Genomic DNA, 27,727 nt, shown 5'->3' on the forward strand with positions numbered 1-27,727 from the left:
AAAGATGTTACAAATCTGCCAGGAAGAGTCTCTATATCGTCCTATGCACGGTGAGGAGGAGAATTTGAGTGGCCAAAGACTCCAAGGATCACAGCAGGAGAATTGCAGAGATTAGTTGATTCTTGGGTCAGAAAGCCTAAAAAAATGACAACGATCCAAAACATACATCCAAATCAACACAAAAATGTGTCACTGAGCACAAAATAAAGCTTCTTCAATGGCCATCCCAGTTCCCTGACCTGAACCCTGTAGAAAACGAGTGAGGTGAAAAGAAGAGAATAAGCACCAACATGGACCTGGGGATCTGGAGAGGTTCTGGAATCAGTGATAACTTTTTAAGATTCTTCTAAACTTCTCCTTTTGTGTTTCACTGAAAAATAGCAGCATACATGTTTATAAGCAACATGAGGGTGAGTAAATAATGACAAGATCTTCAAGTCTCCTGAACTTTGAAAGAACAACATTTGTGCAATCAAATTCTTCTGGATGCGTGCATGAAACACAAGATCTGTGAGAATCAGAATGAGATTTATTGCATACAAGTAGACATATACACACGAGGAATTTTCTTACTGATTTAAGCTTCCAGTGCATAGACAAAAATAAGAATAAGACACAGAAGATTAAATAAAGACAAATGAAAAAAAAAAAAAAAAACTCAATAGATGCATGTTTAAATATGCTATATATAATTATGCTGGGGAATGTGATTAAGAAATAAGGTCTGATATGTTTGTATGAGTGTGTGTGCTTCCTGCTCACCATCGTCACCACACACACACACACACACACACACACACACACACACACACACACACACACACACACTGTGCTTCCTGCTCACCATCGTCACTCAGAGGAGGGACTTGCCTTTTATGGTCTATTTGCACAATACCTCACTTCCTCGGCAGCTGCCATTACATACACTCACACAGAGGACTGAAGTGCGTCTGCTCAGAGCCCCAGAGGAAGAGGGAAGCAGTGAGCAGCTGGAGTTTCTCTACGGCTCCTACAGCTCACCAATGGCTCAGTCGGCGAGCAGCACGGACTCAGATCTGGCCAGCAAGCGGCTCCACTCGAGGTAGGAGCTGAAGGCAGGGGGGATGGGGGTCTGATCTGCTGCAGACCGAGAGAAAGAGCTGCTCTTAACGGGGGGAGGTGGAAGAAAACCAGCAGAGGGAGGAGAGGGTCCGCCGGCTTGCATCTGCGCAAGGAAGGGCCTGCCTTCAGCTTGTAGACGTGGGCATGATTCTGCTGAAGACAGTGTTGTCAGATTGGCAGCAAGTGCACAGATTGGCACCGTTTGGGCTCGTTGTTCACCTTCACAGACCACAAGACAGATTAGACATGCCAGGAGAGCGTTATTCAACTCACACAGGCAGTTTCTCTCTGTTGACAGAGACATTTGCATGTTTAGCAGTAGTGTTTGCACCTCTGCCCTGGTCTTTGCATACGTGTCTGACAGCTACGCCGCTCTGCCAGATCTCACTGCTGCTGCTTCTTGCCTTCTGAAAGTGTGTGTTTTTTCCCCAATCAACATTCCTCAACAACTGATTTTAACTGATTTCTGATAATGCACTGACATTATGCAAGCTTTCATCATTCCTGTGAATGTTTAGGGGAATTTTATAATGTATGAGATCAGAATGTAGAACATTTACCTGCTTCTACACAGTCAGCGATGAACAAAATTTCTGAGGTCTGAAGAATATGTTTTGGTTGACAGTGATGGTGTAATTGTTGACATGCAGCACATCTCATTTGAGCTGGATGTTGTGGCAACAGCTTTGTGTCATCACAAGCAATAAGAAACACTAATACCTTTTAAGACGTGAAGACAGCGCTGTGAATAACAAAGAGAGATTTACAGATCATGAACGTCAGTTCAGAGTGATCGTAAATATATATACGTCACGCCATAGAAATCTCTCTCTGCTCAGTGTGTGTGATGTCAGAGCAGTGAGTCATCGGCCTCCACTGACGCAAGTTTGCTGTCTGAGCTTCATTCATTACAGAAGTCTATCAGGATCACAGAAAAGACTCTCGGCAACATGCACGTTATCCAAAATTCATAATGTGACAGTTAGTCATTTTGCATTGACCTTCAACACTCAAACCTTTTGAATGCATCACCGCTGACACAAAGCTTGTTTGATGCGAATTGAATGCACTCAGTTGTTCACAGAATGTTAGTGTAAGGTAGCAATTCAGGGTTCAGCTTCTGGTTAGTAATGGTAATTAGCTGTTGGTAATTTTCAAGGCTACAAATTTAGGATTGGTGTAATATTTGTTCAAATACATAAAACTACTGAAAACTTATTGAGCTTTGTATTTACTATATTTATTGAGCTCTAATTTGAAAATTGGTAGCCCACCAATATCAATGGTTCTTGTACCCCATATTCAACGAATTTGAGTTTTTATGATTAATATATACATTGTAAAGTTCCAATAGTTTATTACTTTTTATTACTGCTATTTATTGCCTTGTTACATATATCCTGTCACATAATGATTAAATGTGCACTAAGCAAATTTTGCAGAACGAAGTTGATATTTAAAAGCAGCAAAACAAACACGCTCATGCCCCAACAGGACCTTGCCCCTATTTTGATAACTCCACCCCACACATAACCCTAGTAGCGACGACGGTGGAATCTGTTATGCCTGCCGGCCAAGCATATTCAAGCAAAAGCCAACACAGATTAGTTGTGTGAAACAAATCAAAATCAGCGTAACTCACCTATCAAGAAGAAACAAAGCAACATCGGCATCCGATTTCAGGCCTTCCTGCTCCTTGAGTTCTCTCCATCACTGGAAAGCTGCTCCAAAAATTAACCCGGCTCCTACCTCTTGCCTGATCATAACCCTTCTTTATATTTTATTCCCCTTTTTTTTATCTGCCACCTCTTGCTCTCTCTAGTCGATCTGTTATTATCCACCCTGTGTGCTCTCTTCTCCCTATCATTACTAGACACGCCCCTTACTGCTGATTGGCAGCAAGTTTGATTGGGACTCGGTCCGACACTGTGGTTGAAATTATTTTTCAAATATTGCTTTAAGTTTGGAATTTGTCTGCTTTTCTCAATTGATAACTACGCAACATTTAGAGCCTTAAAATATTGATATATCAAAATGACTACTAACGGTTTTGATTAGACAATATCACTTCACATTGTTTATAGTCAGTGTTCTTGTGCATATTCAATAAGTTTATTTTAATAAAAAAAAAAACACTCAGTATATGTAGAATACTTTTTAATTTTATTAAACTGTAATAGTGATGAATAAGGAACATGCTGTTTAGATGACATCTGATCAAAAAATAACTATTGCTTTTGCATTACATATATAAATGATTGATTAATTAATTAACATTTAAGTTCAGTGTTCTGGTAGTCATATCTAACCTGTCCTCAGTCAGCAGGAGTCAAAAACTGGAGCAGGGTCAAACACTTTTCATGTCACACTGTTAAGATGATAAGATGTTTAAACCTTGAGATTCACTTTGCTCCTCACATAATGATATTAAATGACTTTAGAAGACTTGGAAAGCACCACAAGTCATAAAGTCATACATTTTTGGTGAGTTTTTGCAAAAAGTTGTACTTTTATCTGCTTGATACGTGTTTTATATTGTTGGTATTTAGGGTTTAGGGATATATATATATATATACACATACACACAAAAATGATTTTAAATGCCAAAATTCTAATGACGAGAGGCATAAAGAAAACAACTGAAAGCTATAGCAATCTGAGTTCATCAATATTGTACCTTCAGCTTCTTTCTTGTGCTGTGTGAGGCTCTTGACCGTGATTCAGCTGTTGATGCCTCTAGAGTTTGAACAGGTTGTAATATCAGTAGTAGGTCATGAGGACACACAGGGTGACACTTTCTGTTTTCAAACTTTGAGTCTGTCACACTGATGGTAAGAAACAGCTCAAATCACTTCATTATGCAGTAATTGTCTGAACAAATGGTTCAGTTCATGACAGGTTCAGCTGCAGGAATCACAGCTCTTCAGGAATCTGTGAATTTCTCTTTTCTCTCCATCCAGAGAGTTCTGGGTTGAGTTATGTGTTATAGTTCATTTGATATAACCTGACTGACATTAAGGTTGACATTATTGTATCGTTATTAAGAATCAGGGATTAGAAATTATATTTATTGTTTGCAACTATACTTTTTCAGATGTGTAGTGGGCCTATTTGGCCAGACATTATCCATACATTTTAGAAGTTTAAAATCCTTCCAAATTTCAGCACTAAATCTGAGGCAAACTTAATTAAACTGCAGACCCTTTGGAAACTAGAAGTGCACATCATACCATTTTGTTTTGTTTAGTTTAGTTTTCTTTAGTCCATTTTGCTTCTGTGAGCTGCTCGACGTGGCTTGGGGGAGGTATTTTATTTGGCTAGTACACTAGAGTTTGTATCCTTGGCTCTGACCTTACTCTTTTTTAACTCTTTAGCAGCTGAATAGGGCGCTGCTGACTGCACTACACTCTGTACATACTGCAAACTAGTTTTTATAAATTGTATGTATGCAGACTACTACTGGTAGCAACCGAACCTATAGACTGTCCCACTGTTGTGACACCTGACCTCATCAAACTGTGCTCAACAAATGCTCCTTAATGATGAATTCTTCTCACCCTGTCTCTCTTGTGAACTGCACATTTTGGCAAACACAGTCCTGGTATTCAAGGCATAAACATACTACATAGACTTAATTTCAATAATAGTTGGTAGTATGCAATTCCAAACACCTCAGATTCAGATATATGTCACGAGCTGCTGGTTGGTGACTGTGTCATTGAGTGTATAACCTTATTTTATTCAGTGTAATAATGTCAGAGCACTCAGCTAATTACTAAATACTCCTCTGTAATCCTTGTTCCAAATCTCATTAACTGTAATTTGGGATTAACCAGCAAATAATCCACAAAACCATTAGAAAGAGCAGCTGTGTAGACCTGTGTCTGATTATTCAAAGAAAATCAACCAAAGCAAATTTATCCCACACCTTTAGAAGTCAAAATTAATTTACAGTCCTAAAACAGTGTCTAAAATTTCTCAACACTGCATAAGATCTGGTGTCCTTAACTTTTGTGATGAAGATCGATGCTCATTTGATGTTGTTCGTACTGAAAGTGTAGAGCGTTAAATATTCATGCAGGATCTCGGCCTTTAACTTAACTGAGAGAGCGAGGTTGTGACACACTGTGGAGTGACACTAGATGGATGTCTCACACACGCTTACGCTGCTGAGATCAAACGTGTGCATGTCAGGGTAATGACGGCCTTTTTGTGAGTGCACTCAGTGACATGCGCTTCCTGAACTGCATGACCTGCTAAAGCTCTCAATGTGTGCCACACGCCTGATCTAAAGACTTCAATGTAAAGTCAGCTGGTGCTGATAAAACAATATACCACACATGACTTGAGTAAGAGCACTGCATGCATTTGAAGGTAATTAAACACTTACTCATGTGACATTGCTTTTATACAACAGTTCGAAAATTTGGTAATTTTAAGTTACTTACATTAGTGTTTTAACAAATTGGGTGAATAATTCACTAACATCCATGCAGCTTGTTTTGTTTTTAATGAATCAAGTGTAGGTAAGGGTGATTTATTTAATGACTCATTCATGCAGCCTGTTTCATTCCTTAATGATTTCAGTGTTTTTGAACAAATCTCTTTTGTGAATGATTCAATAACTCATGTAACCTGCAAAAAATCCCCACCACTAATGCACAGACAGACCTGTGTTGCAGGCTGGAATTAAACCACACCATGCTGGTTTTGTCTAGCCAGAGGTGAACTGGCCACCGACTGAGCCTGGTTTCTCCCAAGGTTTTTTTCTCCAGTTCTGTCACAGATGGAGTTTTGGTTTCTTGCCACTGTCTACTTTGACTTGCTTAGTGGGGGACGCTTGACTGACTGATTGCACAGACACTATTTGAAGAGAACTGAACTGGATGAGGACATCACTGAATCATCAATGAACTGACTTTAGCTGAAAACTAACTGTTATTGTCTTGCATTATTGACAAACTATTTTCCTGTTTGACACTGTAAAGCTGCTTTGACACAACCAGTATTGTATAAAGCGCTATATATAAGATGACTTGACTTGACTTGACAGACAGTCTGCCTAAAACAATCACATACAAACAGTTCTGTTATTAGGACTGTATATCAGTATTTTTCGAATTTATTAGATTTAAGGACAAGAACTAACTGTTGTGTACCCAGCTAACAAAAATATGTTCAAATTATTATTATTTTTTTTTTCTGGATTATTTCAGCATAAAGGGAAAATTCTATTTTATAATTTAAAAAAAAAAAATCATGGGAGCATTAAAAGAACATTTAACATAACATTTTTAACGTCCAACTAAAACGTTTCAGAAAAAGGTTTCTGAACATTGTATAAATAATGCTTTGAGCTTTATTAACATTGAACAAACATTTTAAGAGAACCTTGCCAGAATGTTAGCCAAAGTTCTGAGAATGTTCCCTGTTAGATGGGTATATGTTTGATTTGTAACTTGCAATTTGCAAACCGCAGTCATGCCGCAAATGTTCTAGAGAAATTTGATTTATCATTCTGGTGGTTTTGTATAAAGAGCTTCATGTTTGTGTCATCTGAAACACAAAGGGCTTCCTGGGTGTCCAAACAGAAAAACAGCATGAGGTCAAAATCATTCATAGACATCTATAAACAACACCAGATCAATTTAGGCAGATTAGATGCTTTCAGTCCTTTTTTTTTTTTTTTTTTCTTTCATAGAAGTTTTGAAAGATGTTTTGGTGCACTGACTGCATTTGTGGAGATTTTGTCATGGCTGTCTCCTGTATTTGAGCTCTTTGGGTCAGCAGGAACAGGATTAGCTGGCCTGTGCCCTATAGGTGTCCTTCAGTAGAATTAGGGCAGCTTCCAGCTCTCACGGTAGCAGTCATCATGCCGGTCAGCGTTCATGCGGGATGAGTTTCTTTGATCCCAATGGATATTTGGAGTTCAGAAGGAATTGTCAACTAGCAATTGCTTTATGAAATTTCAGAGAAGTTTGTTGGTGTTTTTGGAGAGTCCAGTGTGCATTTTTCTAAATGGATCCAGCTGAGAAAATCTGAGAACTATCCGACTGTCTATTAACCCGGACTCGTGGAATGTGATTGTGAACCATCATCTTGAGATCTTCAGGTGTTGTAGCTGACCTTGCTCATCTGATTTGTTGCATTGTTTTGAGACTGTGATTTTTGTAAATTGTGGATGATGTCGACTGAAGCGTTTCCTCTCAGTGGGGCTCAGATAGCCTTGTGTCGTCTGGTTCATCACGGCCCCAGACCACAGGCCACGCTGAGACCTCTGAACCAGGAGCTCAGGCTCTATGTTGAGAAGACATGCACCAAACCTAAATGCAGGTACATGTGGATGCTTTATAGATATTCCTATAATCCAGTTCAGGAAGAATAATGAGCTGATCAATCTGCACAAACTTGAAATACATGCTGTTAAAGATGTATATGTAGTGTCTGTACAATGACAGCTTTGACCAGCATTTTTTAGTTAGCAAGTGTTCTTTATTCAGTCAATCGTCACAATTTTGATATTGCCTTTACTGGGGTTTAAACGATAATTAATATTCAGTAGAAGGACTGAAACAAGCTGAAAATCACACATACGTTCAACACGTTCTCACCTGAACACGCTTCAGTCTAATTTGATCCATGAAACTCATATACTGTGAGAGAATGCATTACCAAAGTTTCTCATGAAAATGTGCATGTTCATTTCCAATCATTAGTCTACAAATATCAAGCTTGTATATTATAATATATACTATATATTGTGCTAAACATAATATTTTAATTATTTCTATTGCTTATCTTATATATTCATATGATTGATAAGTATTTATATTATAATATAATTAATATGCATATAATAAATATTATATAATTACTCTCTCTATCTCTCTCTCTCTCTCTATTAATTATTTAAAATTAAAGTATATTTAAATTTTCAATTTTAATTGAATTGAGCAGGATAATGATTAATGACACTCACTTTGCAACATCAACACTGTTATTAAACTGAACTGAATCAACATTGAACTGACTTGATCTGAATGATGACACTATTGTCTTTTGTAGAGCTGCTTTACAGCTGTAATCGGATTTTTTTTTTCATAATTGATGAATTTGACAACATTAACACTGTTATTTTCCTGTTTATTACTGTGAAGCTACATTAAAACAAGCACGTAATCAATAAATATAATACTAATGATTAGGCCAACATTTAGGGTCATTGACCTAAAATACTACACAATGATGTGTGCTTGAAAAAAAAAAAAAATCAATGTGTGTTGTTGTGGAGAATTGTGTTGGCACTTCACTAGATCATCAGATGCACCATTTTCACTTGAAGGAAGAACGTGAGCCATACAGGGTTCGTACGGTTTTTTACCAGTATGTGTGTTCCCTGGGAAATGAACCCATGACCTTTTGTACTGCTAACGCAATGCTCTACCACTGAGCCAAAGGAACACTGAGCTGCTGCACGCTGTGATGTGTGGTTTTTACTCACGTTTCGGTACAGTTGACAGAATTGTCACTTGCCTAATCGGGCCAGCGTTGCATCATCACAAAACAATATCATCTGCACATATTTTTAAGTCTTTTTACACCATTTGGTACTTTCACGCTCCAGTCAGATCCAAAGGGAGCACACATTAAGACACCTCAAACACCTCACAAGTACCAAATTTAGTTATTTTTCCACAGCTTATTGCACTTAAGCAGCCAAATATACACAAAAGTCGTCAAAATGCCCGTCCTGGCATCAGTATATTGGATCCGTGCTGTGCCATTTAATTAAAAAAACAAAACAAACAAAAAAAAACAACAACAAAAAGATCAGTGCTCTTGACTAAATAACTTTTGTAATTTTATTTGTATGGATTAATCTGTTTTTAATTTACAGTTTATTTAATTTCTGTATATTTCTCTACCTGAACTGACCATATGCATGGAGTGTTCTTTAGAACTTCCACATAAAGATAAGCCAGCTTGTAAATTTCCAGTGAACCATCATTTGATGTTGTGGTATATAAGCCCTATAGGTAGAGACCCTTGAGACCCTCACAGAAACCTCTCATGCCTCGTTCTTGTCAGAAAGTACCAAGAGAGTACCAAGACACGTAATTACACATTTAAATGCTGACAACTCATAACTGTTTAGGCTAACTTTAGCTAGCCAGTGATGCTAGCTCTTAAATGACATCATAATGGTATTCTTGATAATCACTAACTTACCTTCATATCCATTAATACATTTTTTAACCACTTATTTAAAATAAAAGCCTTTATATTTTTCTCAACGCTACAGCTGTGCAGTAAAAATCACTTTAAAGATTCACTTTTCATTCATGAAGATGACATGAAAAAATGTGCCAAAATCTCCTGCTGGAAAACAAAGACTTTTAAGATGAAAATTACATGAAATTATCATTAAAACCAGTAGATGGTAACAGAGGATCACTCATTATATGTATGTAATTTATATTTATAAATAATTTTTGACATCGGCAGATATTTCATTCCGTTATCACGGTCGATCATAGCAAAGAGTCGCGGAACAATTTAGTGGATTCACTCGTGCAATTTATCTCATGCAATTTTGGCTTATCTAAAACCAGAAAGTAACCATGCATATAGTCAATACTAGGCTACTTGTTTAGACCTAGATGGTTTCCTAAATGAAATTCAGGTCCTGAGTTTAGTTGATAATATTGGTTAAATACAGTACAATATTCAGTGATGTGATATGTTCTCTGCATGGAGTAACCTCTGGCACAGTCGTAGCTTCTACTTATTATTAAATATTAAAGTAAGTAGCATTAATAGTCATTCATTTAAGTTAACATTTGCTATGATAAATTTGAACATAGATTTTTCTTCTAGATCAGGTCATGAATATTGTCTCAAAACTCATGGAAAAGTCATGGAAATCTATTGGTAAAAATGTGTATGAACCCTGGCCATATCTAGAGAGCAATAGATCACTGAGACGCAGGTCTCTTTTCAAACCACTTAGAATCCACCCAAACCAGCCCTAGCAACCGCATAGTGTCGACTTATGAAAAGTCAAACACCACTTATTTGATTTAAGAAAATGTAAAAATCGTGTGGTGTTTCTTCCTTTAAAGTGTTATTTTTATTGCAGATTGATCCAGAGAGGAAAGAAACAAAGCAAAGGTGGATGTGAGCCCATCTACTGTTCCAGCTAAAATACTTTCCTGACTGCAATGCATAATAAATCTCTCTCTCTTGCTCTGCAGATGCCAAGCCAAAAGCAGGACTGTTTCAGACATTAATGAAAAAAAGCAAAACCAGCGAGCAGCTTGTCAAAGTATGGCTACATATAATTGCTTTCAGACCACTGAAGCTGGGAGGCTTTGAGAGAGAGATGGAAATGTTTTAGGGCTGCACAAATAATCAAATTTCTAATCGCGATTACAATTATGAATGCCACAATTACGTAGTTGTTCAAAGGGGGAATTAATCGTTCAAAGACCACTTATGAGTGCTTGAGGTGCGTTTTTTTCCTTTCTACATGTAATCTTACAGGTTTTTCCCATTATTTTAATTTTAGTTTTAGTATAACATTATAATACCATTCATATTTTTATTTTTTTTATAATTTAAAGAAGAAACCAATCCGATGTATAGTTGACATTTGAGGCTTAATCCTATAGAAAAGCACTAACCGTTTTTCAGCTTCATTTTCATATAAAAATACGACATGCAGTTGCATCAAACAACGGTATAAACATCATTCAATGTAAATTTTGATAATCGTAATAATCACAATTACAAATTCAAGGGAATAATTGACAATTATGATTTTTGTCATAGTCATGCAGGCCTATTGAGTTTAACTATAAAGAGAAAAAGAGACTGATTGAAACCATTCAGCATTAAACATTGTATCAACGTTGTTTCAACGTTGAAACAAGAACTGACATTATTTCAACCGCACTTCAATGTTGAAGGTCAGTCATATGCCGGCTGGGAAAAGCTCAATATCACACAGACTCAGTGCTCAGTTTCGATATTGCTCAGATCCAATTTTTTTTACCGGTAATGGGGAGTTAATATTGTGTTAGTGGGGTCACTTTAACCCACGGAGTTGAAGACCATCCCGTGGCACTGTACTTCCACTGACTATACCTTTCGCAACTGTCTTGATATCTTTGGGTTTGCAAATCAATGAAGTGACTCCCATGAGTGCAGAATTATGATGAATGTCGATCTAGAGTGACGGAAAAGTCAAATGAATTCCGATATGACTGTTCACTCTGTGGTTGCATTGCAAAACATCTGACCTGTATCAATTTAGTACCACATATGGAAGTGGCACAAATAGGAATTGAAAAGATCCGATTCCATGTGGTTTGTGCTCAGGGCAGGACTTAAGGCGCCGGCGGCCTCTGGGCTAGAGGTTACATTTTATACACTACAAATGCCCTCTGCTGTTTCTTTTCTTTTCTTTTCTTTTCTTTTCTTTTCTTTTCTTTTCTTTTCTTTTCTTTTCTTTTCTTTTCTTTTCTTTTCTTTTCTTTTCTTTTCTTTTCTTTTCTTTTCACCAGAGCCAAACTGAATTTTGTGTCTGAAAGTTACTCAGCAACATGTTTATTGTACATTTGCGATTTTGCAGATATCTGAAAAAACAGGACTCTTGTTTGTGTGTTAGGCTAACTACTATATCATAGGCATATGTTATAAAAACAGAAACTCATAAAATTTCTTTTTTTTTTCTTTTTTTTTTTCATTTTGAAGACTGTGTGATGGCAGTGAGATAGGAGAGAGCTCTCAAAACTTTTCAGATCACATAATTTAGTGGAACATTAATATAATACAGAATCATCCTCTGTAAAGAAATGAGGCGTGAACATATAATAATTTATCATTATCTTTCTAAATGTGCACTCTTTTGGGCTAAAGGCTTAATGGAGCTGTTTAAAGTGGCCATGTGATCAAATTAAACAGTGCAGACACGATTCAATGCATGTGTCCTTCTTCTATGTGAAATAATCATAAATACCAGTTAATGTTGTTTGATTACGGCCTCATAATGTAGGTCGCAGTTGGAAGCTGTTAGCCCCGGCTGGAGTGTTTAGCCTTTGCGTTTGCAGTGGAAATGCTGCTAATAATTTCTGACTGGCATAACTGAACAAATCAAACAAATGTAAATGGGTAAAGGCGGGCCTCGCTAATTGACAAATAGATTGCATCACAGTAAAGATCGTTATAAAGAATATTTTCTGTCTCACTGTGATAAGAAGCAACATGGAACCACAGAAGCTAACTGTTTCAAACACAGCTGATGTTATTAAGTGATTTTGGAGCAAAACATTACATATAAATTGTCATGTTTGATGCTATGTTAAGCAAGCATACTACCTATCACTGTTGCCAGGAGCAACTGTTTCATAACTAATTTTGAATAGTACATTTCCCACATATTTTAACAACACCTGCTAAGCTAAAAGTCAGGATTTGGTGTGCTGCTAACATATATTCTATCACTGCAAAAAGCTTTAAAAAAAATTATTAGCATATTTCAACATATGTTTCACAGAAGTCAGACAAGCATATTGGCTTTGAATATATGTAGTTGCTCGATTCAATATAATATCTGTTCATTATTCAGAATGTCTCTGATTACAGACAGTTTTTGAGGTGCCATGTTAGTGTGCAATCATTCTTGACAACATTATGGCAGTTTTCTAGAGAAAACCCGTCAGTTTCATTATTTAATTTAATGCCTTGTGTTTGCAGGATGGAGGCATCTTGTCTGGAGCTGGCGCTGGAAGGGGAGAGACTGTGTAAAGCTGGAGATTTTAAAGGCGGTACAGCCTTCTTTGAAGCTGCTGTTCAGGTGGGAACAGAAGATCTCAAGACCCTCAGTGCCATTTACAGCCAGCTGGGTAACGCTTACTTCTACCTGAAGGAGTACGGCAAAGCCCTGGAGTACCATCGGCACGACCTCACGCTCGCCCGGTGAGAACACTGACTCTCGCCTGCCATTTATAGCACTTCAGTTTCATACAGGTTTGTGTCCAATGAAAATAAACTGAGCTGCATTGTAATTCAGGACAATCGGGGACCGGATCGGGGAGGGGAAAGCCAGCGGGAATCTGGGAAACACTTTGAAGGTTTTGGGCCGCTATGATGAAGCAGTTGTGTGCTGTCAGAGACACCTAGACATTTCTCAAGAACAAGGAGATAAGGTGAGAAACCCACCATCAGGAATTCTTTAGATCTGACTAAGTGAATTACAGTTTTGTGAGCAACATTCATCAGACAGTCAGTGTACAGATGTGGCCACTCAAGGTCAATATCACCTTTTCTAGGGTTCGATTTTTTTTGTTTGAGTGAATTGCTGAATGGAGACTGTATGTGTTACTGGAGCACACATTGATGGATTTGATAACCAAACAAACCGCAAATATGATTTGCAGTTGTATTGTCAGGGAATGCATGAGCTGATAAAATTACCTTGAATGCAATTGTAGCTCACTTTGGATAAATGCATCTGGAAAATGCAATGCAAATGTAAACATAACCTTCTGCGATTGCCTTGACCATGAATAATACACGTTATGCAACGTGTCTTAGTTTGGAGCAACTAGGATTTACATTATAATACTTGAAAGTATACTTTTTTTTTTAAAGATTTTAAGTACACTGCAAGTGCACATTCAGTACAATTATGCCCGCAAGGCTATAATGCAGGGTTTGTTAATGTGATGTATCTCATAATGTTGATTATAAAGTGCTGTCTAGGCAGGTGGAACACTTGATTTCAGAGCAGAGCCAGTGTGATGTTTCTCAAAGGTTTCTGTACTGTTGAGTCTGCTGGTCTGTTGAAATAAAAAATACATGCAATTGTAAACCAGCTATAAGCAGTGTACAAACGGCTGCTGTGTGCAGGTCGGCGAGGCCAGGGCTCTGTATAACATGGGGAACATGTTTCATGCCAAAGGAAAGCAGCAGCTGTGGGGCATCTCACAGGATCCCGGAGAGCTTCCTCCTGACGTCAGAGACACGCTGCAGCGAGCCACGGCTTTCTATGAGTGAGTCCAGCACACACACACACACACACACACACACACACACACACACACACACACACACACACACACACACACACACACAGACAGACAGAAGCAATGGAGAGTTTACTGAAGCATCTGAGCATCAGTAGGCAGAACCCACCGAGACCTGTTTGCCCGACTGCAGCGTGGCTCTTTATTAACAGCAACACTTAGCAGATCCAGAAGCTTAAACGGCACATAAATGAGACGCAGAGAGACCAAAGGTGTCAGACGGAGGACAAACGGCCTCAAACAGTCATTAGTAGCTCCCTCTGTGTGTCCGTTTACTAGGAAAACATGGAGAACAAGGACATCTGCTCTTCCAGAAACAAATATGCATCACTTTAGGTTTATTAGTTTATGTTAAAACTATAATAAAGATGGGTGGAATTTTTTTTATATTTGATAAACTTACTTTAATAAGGCCTTACTTTAGTGTAATTTCTATTGAAACTTCATACTGTATATTTAAGTAATGTCATGTATTTGAATGTGTTTTAAACTTGAATAAAGTGAATTGCAAATGAGTGTTTGTCTGTTTCAGGATGAATCTCTCTCTGGTAAAGGAGTTGGGAGACCGAGCAGCGCAGGGAAGAGCCTTCGGTAACCTCGGGAACACTCATTACCTGCTGGGTAATTTCGTTGAGGCCATCAAGTTCCACAGAGAGGTACGAGCCAAGCAGCACTGACCATCAGCTCATTCACTCACCTCACTGGGATTTCACTCACATGTTCTCTGCTGCGGCTGAGAGAGCAGCTCAGGCTGGCAGGCATCTGTGTTTCAGAGTAACACACAATCCCTCCTTGTTTTTCCAGCGTCTCTCCATTGCAAAGGAATTTGGCGACAAGGCTGCTGAGCGCAGAGCGTACAGTAACCTAGGCAACGCTCTCATTTTCCTTGGCCAGTTCAATGCAGCCACAGAGTATTACAGGTATCCATGACTACAGCACCATCTAGAGGATGAGTCACGTGTGACCAGCCTTTATATTTATAGGAAGGAGATGATATTAAATAAACAGGAGAATATTAAAGAACATTGGCAGAAAATTAAGCTTGTGACAAACAAAAAGAAACACACACACGCAAAAGATAGCTAAGCAAAATAAACCAACGAATGAATAAAATAATGTATAAATAATGTAATAAATGTTTCTTGAGCAACAAATCAGTGTATTAGAATGATTTCTGAAGGATCATTTGACACTGAGACTGGGGTAATGATGCTGAAAATTCAGCTTTGATCACAGCAATAAATTACATTTCTAAAAATATTCACATAGAAAACAGCTATTTTGATTTCTAATAATATTTCACCATTTTTACTGTATTTTTGATCAAATAAATGCAGTCAAGATAATCATAACATAATTATATCATAGAGGCTTGCTCTGTTGTTCAGGAAAACTCTGCAGCTCTCTCGGCAGCTGAAGGATCAGGTGATGGAAGCTCAAGCGTGTTACAGTCTGGGAAACACGTACACGCTGCTGCAGGAGTATGAACGTGCCATAGACTATCACCTCAAACACCTGCTCATCGCTCAGGAGCTCAATGACAGGTGTGAACCGTGAAAACACACAAACACAGACTCACCTTCACATCAGCGCCACTCTTAACTAGTGACGTGTTCTGTGTGTCTGGTAGGGTCGGGGAGGGCCGGGCCTGCTGGAGTCTGGGCAACGCTTACGTGTCGTTGGAAAACCACCGTCAGGCTCTGCATTACACTCGGAGACACCTGGACATCTCCAGAGAGGTCCGGCTGATTCCACGTCCAGCAGCGGCTCTCGTGCTTTGCTTGTGTGTAACTGTGTGCTTTGATTTCTCAGATCGGGGACAGGAACGGAGAGATGACGGCCAGGATGAATGTGGAGGAGCTGATGGAGGCTCTCGGGGTGAAGGAGGCTGATCTCTCGCCGTCTGAATCTGAGTTTAAAGTGCAGGGTAACAGACTCTCAGATGATTCGTATCTGCAGATGACAAGTACATCCATATAAAACACTTCACCCGTCCTGCAGTATACACATAACAAAACTACTAAAACTTAAACTAAAATTAAAATGAAAACAAGAAATAAAAATAAAATACCAAAATAAAAACTATAATAGTATCTAAATACTAAAATAACACTGTGGCAGGGCTAGTGTGGAAGCTTGTTTCCGCCACTGAATAAAAAAAGTAATTGTAAATTTTTATTTCACAATTCTGACTTTTCTCTCAGAATTGTGAATTTATATCTCACAATTGAGTTTTATAATTTATAAAGTCCGAATTGTGAGAAACTCAACAGTCAATAGTCTTTTTCTTTTTTCCCCCTTAGAACTGAACTTTACATGTAACAATTCTGAGAAAAGAAGTCAGAATTACGAGATATAAATTCGCAATTGTGAGAAAAAAGTATGAATCACGAGGTAAAGTTGCAGGGGCCATTTACACGACAACGTTTTCAGGCAAAAACTGGAAAATTTTTATGCGTTTTGCCTGTTCGTTTACACGACAACAGTGTTTTGGCAGTTTTGTCATATTTTTGTAAACACCCAATACGGGAAACTTTGAAAACGGTGATGTCATGCGCGTGCGTAGTACGTGTTAGGTATGAAGACATGCGCAGTATATGTCGATTTTAAAGCACGAACAAACATACACAACAATTGCAGAGTACATGGTACTGTTGTTGCTGCTCAAGAGTTTGCTAACAATTCTTCAGCAAAGTGTGGATTTACTTCACCAATATTACAACCAACAGCAGAGACGCATCATATACAACATATAATCATCACTTCCCTACAAGTACTGATTACTAACAAGGTCATAACTACTGGCCTGGCATATGTAATACAGCTCTTTTGGCTGTTTTCGTGGATGTGTAAACGCGAATCATTTTGAAAACGTTTTTGTGTATATGTGTAACCTTTTAAAAACGCAAGGGAAAAACTTTTCCGTTTTGACTACATTGTTGCTGTGTAAACGTAACCACAGTTAATTAATTTCATTAGTTTTTTTTTTGTTTTTTTTACATTTTTTATTCAAAGGCAGAAACAAGCTTCCATTTTAACACTATATGATTTTTCCCAATGGAAATCTGCTCATTTTTTTAATCCATTTTTAAAAGAATGATTTTGTTTGAAATAAGACATACTGAAACAGAGCCATCTTTAACAACATCTCTCTGTTAAAAAATGTATTTTCAGAGACATTTAAACAGTCAATCAATGCAGAAACACAAAACAATTCATAAATAGCAAAACGGTGAAAGGTAACATACAACAAATATCTAACCCTTTTTTTTAGACTAACAGCAATTATAATAAATGATTTGAGTCAAATTTAATGTTGCCCCAATATAAAAGTGACAGCTTGACCCAACCTGACAGCAGAGTTCAACCTTTTTCATCAAATAGTGACTCCTGACTTTGTGCATGTCTGTATGATTTCACTGTTCACTTGTTACACAACAAACTATAATATTCTAATAACAATTATAATTGTCATTAACTTTTACTTGTTTTCTGCAACAGGAGCCAGACCCAAGTTCACCAAGAAGAACAGCATGGACAGTGTTGACCTGTGGAAATACAGCTCTGAAAAGGTGCTCTACATGCGCAACATCCAACTGGGTGACCAGGATTTTGCCATGCAGGACGTGAACCTGAATCAAAATCTTTTTTAATCTTTGAACAAAATGGCGAAAAAAGAGTCATGGTGCAACATTGAGCAGATCTAAATTTAATACTGCAGTCAGCAGTGTCCATGTGTGTTGCCATAGTTTCTACAAGGATATAATGTCATTGATAGGCGACAATGAACCGTGATGAGCCATTATATATTTAAAATTGGAATTTTTCTGGATTTACAAATCTTTGGGAACTCTTGGGATAGCATAAGTACACAACTGCATGACATATATAACAATGTGCAAGTGGTTTTTGGATATTTTATTATGAGAATCTTACATATTGTGCCTTTAAAGTCAGCATCAAAATGATGCACTCTCATCCAGGAGCATTTCCCGTTGGGCAGATTCATGGTTGTGCAGGAACACAGACGTGTTGCTTTCCTGTAACTGTACATGCTGATGTGAGGCTAATGTGATCTTGATGTGATGTAATGCTGCTGTGATATGAGGCTGATGTGTATCTGATGTGATAGTGATGTAAGGTTGCAAAGGGGTGGAATATTTCCAGAAACTTTCCAAAAGTTTCTGAAAACCCTGAAATTGAAAAAAAAAAAAATTATGGAAAGTTTCCAAATTTTCTGAAAAGTTCAAGAAATTTTCCACCTCTTTGCTGCTGTGATGCTGATGTGTGCTGCTTTGTGCGGCAGAATGGAGATGCTCCAGATGTTGATGGTGTTTCAAGGAGGTCGAGGAACCAGCTGTTTCAGTCCAGCAGAAGCAAAAGTTACGCAGACAGTCAGTCGTCAGATGAAAGACAGTGGCTCGACTCGCCTGTGGACATGGATGACATCACTGTTCACGTCACACCTCCAGTGAGTATCTATCTATCTATCTATCTATCTATCTATCTATCTATCTATCTATCTATCTATCTATATTAGATATGCTGCTGATGTGAGTTGAAAGTTGCTAGAACAGCAGTGTTTAAATGAGATGAATATATATATATATATTTGCTGACAGTAATAGTACAGTGTAAGTGTGCAGTTGTATCTGTCTGCAGGGTGTTAATTCACACTATACTTTAAAGTGCTACACTAAAGGTTTCACTTGATAGCCATGGCTCTCTGTGTTCCTCTGTAAATCAATACACACCAGCTGTGCTGCTGTGCATAAATATACTGTATATATTAATATAATTTTTGTATTGATTGTATTGTAGCTGCTTGATTCTTTGGTTTGCTCATAACTAAAGCTTCTTCATATATAATGCAATTTGATAAGTCTCCCAACATCTTTACAACACAAAAGCAGTAATTTTGCAGGTGTGATCAATTGTGTCACGTGTGATTATCACAAATTTTAGGATAATTTATTAACACATTTTAGGCTCATGTTTGACATGGGTGTGCAAAAAAAGACCCCAGTCCTTGACCTTCGAGACACACACACACACACACACACACACACACACACACACACACACACACACACACACACACACACACACACACACACACAAGGAGTCAGTGAGTGTTTTAGGGTTTATGTGCATGACCAAATGCCATAACACCAGGGTCAGGGGTTTCTATGGAAACAGTGATTATGTTATTTGGACAAAGACCTTTCACGGTCCATCCACTCGCTCTCGCTCTCTCTCTCTCTCTCTCTCTCTGTATCTCACCCTCCGTGTAACTGAATTATTGAAGTAAATGCACAAGCAGCTGTGATTGCTGAACAGAGACAGACAAGCAGTGAAGGGAAGGTGTAGCAGAGACCAGACGCTGATGGATGACAGACATGTGAGGATTTCCTGTGCATGGTTTTGTATTTGAATATATTTGTATGTGATTGTGTGTTTTAGCAGTCTGTAGTAGTCTTAACAGTCGCTGTTCATTACTGACCCTAAATCCACCCTCCCTCCCACCGACCGTCCCATAATCAGAGCCAAATTAATGAGTTGTTTTCCCACAGTGAGACACAAAGATGGACACAGAGAGAAAGATAATATGCACACTGATGGAATAAAGAGAGATGCATCTATGATCGGATGATCAGGCTGTGGATGAATTAATCGCACCATAAGTATATATTTATCATATTATCAGATCTGCTGGCTTTGTGTTGCGATGCATTGTAAGATTGTGCTGTCAGGACACTTGAGCCTGAATGTGACTTGGTCTGGTGTTGCTTGATGAGTTGGGATGTGATGAATAAGCTTTGTCATCATAGGTTATAGTGGTTGAATGTTCTTAGTATGCATGCTGATACAGCGGCTGTTATGGTGGAATGTGCCGTTATATGCGTCCGGTTTGTGGAAGTGTTGAACAGGGTTGGGTCGCTCCGCAGGCTCATTTCACGCTGCTATTGACTGATCTCAGTTCACCAAATCAAACATCAGCTTTTGTATTTTTAAGGTGACATTCAAATGAACATGACTGAGATGTGTGTTAATGCATTTTATTCAGTATATTTAAACCACTGTTTGATTTTTGTTATGAAATCATTAAGATCTGTAGATTTATTGTTTTGGTCTTAGTTTGAGTTAGAGTGTTTAAGTGTGTATGTATCTGACCACTGAAAGGTCATCATGACACACACACACACGGGGCTGTGGAGATGTAGATAAGAGCTCACATGAGATCTCACTAGTCAGGACAGATGACCCAACACATGACCAAGGAACCCGAATTTCATTACGCTCTGTTAATACTGCAATGTCACTAATATGGTTGGGTGAATGTCTCTGAATGTGTCACATTACATTGTAGTGTAATGTGATTCAGGGTCTTTTAATTCAAAGTTTAAAGGATGTAAGAGCAATGGATGAATGTAAAATGATAAATATTTTGAAATGTTGCATACTGATGTGATGCTGTGAATGAAACTGGTCTGATTACTGTTTCTGCAGGGTTTGCTTACAGCTGGCTTTGTAATGATAAGCAATGAGCTGATGTTCTGCTGTGTGTTTTCTGCAGAAACTGGCTCGTGACGCTTCAGATGAGGACTGCTTCTTTGACCTGTTGAGTAAGTTTCAGAGCAGCCGTATGGATGACCAGCGCTGTCAGCTGGATGAGCCGGCCGATGAAGAGAACGCAGGAGTAGCGGATCGAAACACACTCAATGACATGATTGGTTAGTCACAGCGTAAGGTCGCACAGAATCTGCTGAAGTTTCACTGGTCATTAAAGAAAAAAAGAATTACACAACTATCACTTACTCGCTTTGTTGTTTCAAAGCCGTAAAGAATTTAGAGATATTTTGAAGAATGTTAAGACTGCTGTATTTACAGTTGATTTATGATGCAAATTTAGGATGCAAACACTTTACAATAAGGTTGCATTTGCTAAAAGGGTCCTATTACGCTTTTTCACTTTTTGAATCTTAGTCAGTGTGTAGTGTGTATGTTTGGGCATAAAAAAATATGTACAAAGTTACTAATCTCAAAGTCCACTTATTTTTTTTTTTTTATTTTTTTAAACCCCTTTTCAAGAACTACATGAACGGCTCGTTTGGACTACAGCGTTGTTTTCAATGGCTCATTCACACCGATGGCAGTTTCATGTAGAAGCTTTAAAAAGTCATGTTGAAATGTAAATGTGCAGTATTTTGGAAGTAGAGCAATGTGAGCAATTTTTTTTTCACCCCCGTGCCCAGACGTCTTTGTTTGACCTTCCTAAAGCGTACAACGTCAGGAAACAGTGGTTGCAATTTATTTTTAACTCTGTTCCTGAGCATTACGTGATTGTTGACATCGTATCTAAAACGTGATTTAGATTTCAACAAATGCCACCTTACTGTTGAGTCAATATATTGAATTAATTTTTATCTTTGCATTTTCCACTTTCATTTTACATTCAAATGATCACAGATTAAAATCATAAAGGTTGAGTTGTTTGTGTTGTTTCTCAGATGCCAGTCTGCTGACGTCTCCTCAGACCGAAGAACTGTTCGATTTGATCGCCAGCTCTCAGAGCCGCCGTCTGGACGATCAGAGGGTGGGCGTCAGTAACCTGCCTGGACTCAGAATTACCCACAATAACCTGGGCCACCTGGGTGGAGACAGTGACCCTCAGGAGCCCAGCGATGACTTCTTCAACATGCTCATAAAGTGCCAGGTGAGACAGAGAGCCTTCAATCAGATGCAGACATACTGAGACTAAACATTTCTGGTGTGTTCTATCTCAAAGTGTCGCTAGTTCTGTTCTAAACTCTAGTGAGCTGCTTAAAAAAATCTCTCTATATTATGAGTGTGCTTCCAATGTGAGGGCTATGAACTAAAACTATTAAAAATTATTGGATTGAAGCTAAAAAAAATATGCTTGAACCAGTACTTGAAAATTTGAAATTAACTGAACCGACTGAAATAAAATAACTGTTGACAATTACTAAAACTAAAACTGAAAAAGGTGTGTTTTTGCTAAATATTTAATGTACATTTTTGTAATTTTGTTTTGTGCTTTTGTCATTTTTTTTTAAATTTAGTTTTAAATGTTTCTATTTAGCTTTATGTGTTTCAGTCTTAGTTTTCAATTTAAACTTAGTTTATTTATCACTTCAACATATTTTATTTCATTGTTTGCCAAGGCAGCATTTCTAATTTTAGTTGAAGTGCTAAAATTTCTAAAACTGAAATAAAATAAAATAAAGCTATATAAGATATATATAAAAATAAAAGCTAATTGAAAATATTACATACAAACTATAGTAGTATATAAATAATACTAAAATAATATGAAAAATGTCAAAAGCACATAACAAAATGACTGAAATTTAAATTAAAATGAAAACTGCAAATAGGAAATTAAAAGCTAATTCCAAATATTAATAAATACTATAATAATATAGAAATAAAACTAATATAATAGTACATAAATAACTTCATATAATTAAAACAAAATCAAAGAACGAATGGGTGGCATCACTGCTTCTGGTTACTTACTTCCCAGCACTGCTCATGTGAAAATAGTTCAATAAAAAGAGCTCTATTCTACCTAGCAAACTTTCACTGTGCATGTGTTCAGTCATCCAGGATAGATGACCAGCGCTGCTCTCCTCCTGAAGGGGGTCCGCGGGCCCCAACTGTCCCAGACGAGGATTTCTTCAGCCTAATACAGAGAGTTCAAGCCAAACGAATGGACGAGCAACGCGTGCAGCTCCCATCTGATGAACAGGAGCTGGACGAGGATGAGGACGAGGACGAGGAGAGCCGGGGGTCGCAGACTCTTGAGGAAACCTGGGGCCAAATGACACAACGAGGACCGAATGAGAAAGGACGTTTCATGAGATAAAGAAATGTGCACAAAAAGAAAACACAAGTGCCATCTCAGTATACGGTGCAGTTTTATGCCTCCTGTGCTTTACAGCCAATGATCCATGATGTTTGATAGAGTTTATAATGATGCACAGGGACGCATCTCTCTGGGTGAATTCAATAAGAATCAGTGATTGTGTTGTTCATTTGCAAACACTGCCTGCATTGTTTTAGCACCTGATTAACAAAAGAAACTTAACAAATCAGGTGCAAACACTGCAAAAATTTAAAAAGTATTTTTCTCTTGTTTTTTCAATAAAATATCTAAACAGCAGGAGAGCATGATGTACTTTACAGAGATGGCACAGTATTCAGACACCTGAAGCGGCACTTTAACATTTCTGCATCTGAAAGTACAGCCAGTTATAACCATCTTTTCCATTTGATCATTTATGCATTTAGCAAATGCCTTTATCCAAAGTGACTTGCAAAAGAAGGACAAAAGAAACAAACATCACATTATCTACATATTATAGTGATAGTTCACCCAGAATGGAAAATGTGCTGTTAATTTACTCATCCAAGATGTAGGTGTTTTTTTTTTTCTTCAGTAGAACAGTAAAGAAGATTTTTAGCTGAAACCATGATTATTCATAAAAGGCAAGTCTACCATCACTTTCAGAATAAAAAAAAAAAGAAAAAAAAAAGAAAAGAAAAAAAAAGAGAAGCATATACGGCATAACGGAAGGGTCCCAAAATATGGGATGGTACAGTTTGCTATTTTGGTACCATTCACAACTTCTGACAGTGGAAACGGAAATAATTGCGTACTGTAATGTACGGAACCACGGTGGAAATGAGCCATAAAGATACAGAACAACAACAACAACACTGACAAGCGCTTGTATAAGGTGGTTGATGAACGTCTCTGTCGACCAGCTGCGTTCGCGTTCACCTCAATTGGAGTATACTTTTAAAGGCTGCACGTTCAGCGTTTGTGTACAAAAACTAAGTATACTTTTATACTTGTATATGAGCTTTTAAGTGAGAGTACCCATTGATTTTCCTTTTATGAATCACCACGGTTTCAGCAAATGTTAGTTTTTGGGTGAACTATCCCTTTAAGCTCCACCGAAGGTCTGCTTTGTGCAGGCAATAACAGCTCGGTGTTAATTGTATCAGGGGGATGCTACTGACCTTTGAATCTGGTTGATTCAATAATAAGCTTCATATTAGCACCAGGTTAAGTTGGACTGTGAGTAGATAATGCGATTCTAATGTGGCACAGGCGTTTAGTGAATTCGCCCTGTTGTTTCCCACGCCAGATGTTCAGATCAAGCTTCTCATTGTCATGTGTTTCTCGTCTACTGCCTTAATTAGACCTGCAGACTCTGATTGTATTCTTTGATATTGTGTTTTCTGAGGTCTTCAGCAGTATTTGGTCCGTGTTCATTGACAGAGTCGTGCAGCTGCTGCTGTGTCTTTGACATTCTTAATTGCAACTGCATTTCGGTTTAGTTTTATATTGCATTTTCATTTAGCTGCTGACAGCACTGTAATATAAATCAAGACATTAGGGCTGCTTCTCTTCTTCATATTTCTCTGCTTCTTTTGAATTTGAAGATGCTATGCTAACTCCACAGATGTATTTATTGAAAGTGTTAAAAAAAATCTGTACAAACAAACAAAAAAAGAAACTGTGAAAATATGTTTTAAGTGTTGTTAATTGTGTGGAAATATGTGAATGTGTACAAAAGCTAATTTAAGCCACTACTTTCATGCTTCACAGCAGTTTTTGACTGAATTGACTGAGGGTGCTTTTAGGTTTAAAATCAATTAAGTGATTAGCGAGTTTTCCATAATTGTCTCCGATTCACTGAATCGCACAGTTTGGACATTGATTGAATCGTTCAATATTTTAGTCATTTGCGGCGGACTGAACAGCAGGGTAATGGCTCATTCACACCGATGGCAGTTTCATGTAGAAACTTTAAAAAGTCATGTTGAAATGTAAATCTGCAGTATTTTGGAAGTAGAGCAATGTGAGCAAGTTTTTGAGCAATTTATTTTTTTCTTTTTGGAGCAATTATTATTATTATTATTATTATTATTATTATTATTATTATTATTATTATTATTATTATTATTATTATTGGAGGGAATGAATATTTCAAGTCAATTCACTGCCATCTTGTGGTAAGAAATAATATAATTTTTTGTTGGCTCAAGAAAGTGTTATGCATTATGTATCATTCCTAAAAATCCTTGAAGTTACTTTTGTTTTAAACACCTGTCAATATTGCTGAATATGTTTGTGACTGATGCATGATGCTTGTAACTAACCCTCATTTCTAACATGACTTTCTTACTTCAGTGAGGAAACCTTCAGCTCACTGACTCCAGATCAATAAAACATGATATATGTGATAGTTTCATAGTGAAATGATGTGATGACATGATGAAGTTAACTATGAAACTTTATTAGTAAATTGTTTAAAAATAGATATTAATTTTTTTCATGGTTTAACTTAAATATTTTACAGTCCATCTGAATCAACTATTTCTTCCTGTATTATGATTTGCCTTCAATGTGCTGTAATAAAATGTTATGTCTGAAAGCCTTTGAAAAGCCACTGCCCCAATGTACATAACTGTTTTATATTTATTTTCTGTTCATAAATTTGGGAATGGATCCCTTGCTTTTAATAAAACATTAATGAAAATGATATTAACCAGTCATCTTTTTCAGCAGAAACTGAAACTCACTTCAAACACACATCACTTTCATTAAACTGTTTAATTTGTCTACTGTCAGTGTCCAAAAGTGGACATATGTTGTGTGGTTGGTGTTGTTACTAGGTATTCAGCCATCTAAAAGGGTTAGTTCACCAAAAAATGAAAATTAGCTTGTGTTTTACTCACCCTTGAGGCATCCTAGGTGTATATGACTTTCTTCTTTCAGACGAATCTAGTCGGAGTTGTCCTGGCTATTCCATGCACTATCATTGCAGTCAATGGGTGTTGCAGTTGAACAGTCCACAAGTCGTCAAATAAAGCACGCGCATTTATAATAAAACGTGCCGCACACGGCTCTGGGGGGTATCCATATTTCAAAAGTAATAAGAACTCTTCTCTCACTTCCGTTACCTTTTATACACGGAAGACGTTCAGGCGGATGTCTTAGTATGTCAGTGTTGCGTGATTAGTGATGATAGTGGAGAGAGCACAAAACAAAATGCTGGTCATGAATTAGAAGTACAAACCGAGAATTTGCAAAAAAAAAAAAAAGGAGGATTTCGATATAAACCAAGAGGAGACTGGTTTTCCTTCACTAAAGTAAGGAAACTTTGCTTCCTTTGCTTCTATAAATAAACTCACGATACAAGCATATCTCAGAAGCGTGCGCGCTGCGCATACGTGCTGCGCATACGTGCTGCATCATCCATGCTGAATCTCCTTATTCAGTGTGTTCCTGGCCTGATTGTACAAGACCCTGTCTCCATTTCTGTAGGCATCCTCTTTGGCCTGACAAAGATGTCGAAGTTTTGCTGTAAACCGTAGCTTATCATTGTTGATTGTTAGATGAGTCCTGTTAGGGATGCATATATCCTCAGAGAAACTGAAATATGAAGTTACATTCTCCATGAGTTTGTCCAGTTCGGTGGCAGCAGCTTCAAAAACAATCCAATCAGTGAGGTTGAAACAGGCTTGTAAATCCTGCTCTGCTTCATTAGTCCACCTTTTAACAATCCTTAATACAGATTTAGCTGATTTCAGTTTATACCTGTATTTTGGTATAAGACCTGACATTTACCTGACATTAGTGGTGTGTGTGTCCCTCCTGTGTGTGTCCAGTCCCTTCAAAACACTGTATCAATGCCCCTTCTAGTCCGTAAGACATTTTAGTGCCATTATTTACCTGCATTTCTCCATTTAAACACCTGTTCAATAGATACCTGCTTGGGAACACTAATTCCTGTCTTCAGCCTTGTTTATACCCTGACAGAAAACCAGACCTACTAATGGCATGAATCCAGCAGTGTATTCACCTAACCACCCCGTTGACCTGCTCCTCTCTTTCTCACAAGATGGCCACCCTCTAGAAGACTATGTGGAGGAGTTACTCAAGCTTTCCTATCTGCTGTCCTGACGTGATGACTCCCTGACGACTGTCTTCTGGAGTGGGTTGGATGATCCTCTCTTCCAACAATTACCAGCGGGAACTACCACCTGTACCCTGGAATGGTATTGCTGTGGCTGAGTGGCTACTCACTCACTGTAGGAGACTGAACAACAACATCAGGGCCACACAGTCACAGCCTCCCAAGCCCACTCTATTCATCCTGGTGCCAGCGGACTTCAGACACAATCTGCCTTGGAACTCCTCCCAAGTCCTTCCCTACCCCTCCTCACACCTGCCACCGAGCCAGAGCCAGTGCCTGCAGCAGATCCCGAGCCCAGGAAGTCCCTTACACTACCCGCCTTGGTCACAAGGCTAGGACTACTGCAGAACCTGAGCCCATCACAAGTGAAAAGTAAAACCCAGTGCCTGCCAAAGACCTTCCAGGGAAGAATGTAACTCTGGAGCCTGCAACCCAACTCTTCCCGGAGCTTGAGCCGGTTGCCATATATTCCCTCCTATATCCAAGCCATGCTTCATCTCCACATTTCATCCAGCACTGACT

The 27,727-nt window shown here is 38.1% G+C and overlaps 1 protein-coding gene across 2 annotated transcripts; it reads left to right on the forward strand.

Moving 5' to 3' along the window:
- The first annotated feature begins 860 nt into the window (after positions 1 to 860).
- Positions 861 to 25,768, forward strand: LOC109073947 (G-protein-signaling modulator 1-like). Of its 2 annotated transcripts, none has more exons than XM_042761319.1 (14): positions 861 to 1,081; positions 12,859 to 13,080; positions 13,175 to 13,310; positions 14,014 to 14,156; positions 14,722 to 14,845; positions 14,994 to 15,109; positions 15,578 to 15,733; positions 15,820 to 15,928; positions 16,002 to 16,116; positions 17,691 to 17,761; positions 18,493 to 18,660; positions 20,767 to 20,923; positions 21,701 to 21,906; positions 22,813 to 25,768. In XM_042761319.1, the coding sequence occupies exons 1-14, from the start codon at positions 876 to 878 to the stop codon at positions 23,077 to 23,079; spliced, it is 2,196 nt and encodes a 731-aa protein (XP_042617253.1). In that variant the 5' UTR covers positions 861 to 875; the 3' UTR covers positions 23,080 to 25,768. The 2 variants fall into 2 exon arrangements, with proteins under 2 accessions (XP_042617253.1, XP_042617254.1); XM_042761320.1 differs by having other exon boundaries at positions 18,496 to 18,660.
- The last annotated feature ends 1,959 nt before the right edge of the window (positions 25,769 to 27,727 follow it).

This window comes from Cyprinus carpio, chromosome A7 (assembly GCF_018340385.1).
Source record: "Cyprinus carpio isolate SPL01 chromosome A7, ASM1834038v1, whole genome shotgun sequence".
NCBI classification, from domain to species: Eukaryota; Metazoa; Chordata; class Actinopteri; order Cypriniformes; family Cyprinidae; genus Cyprinus; species Cyprinus carpio.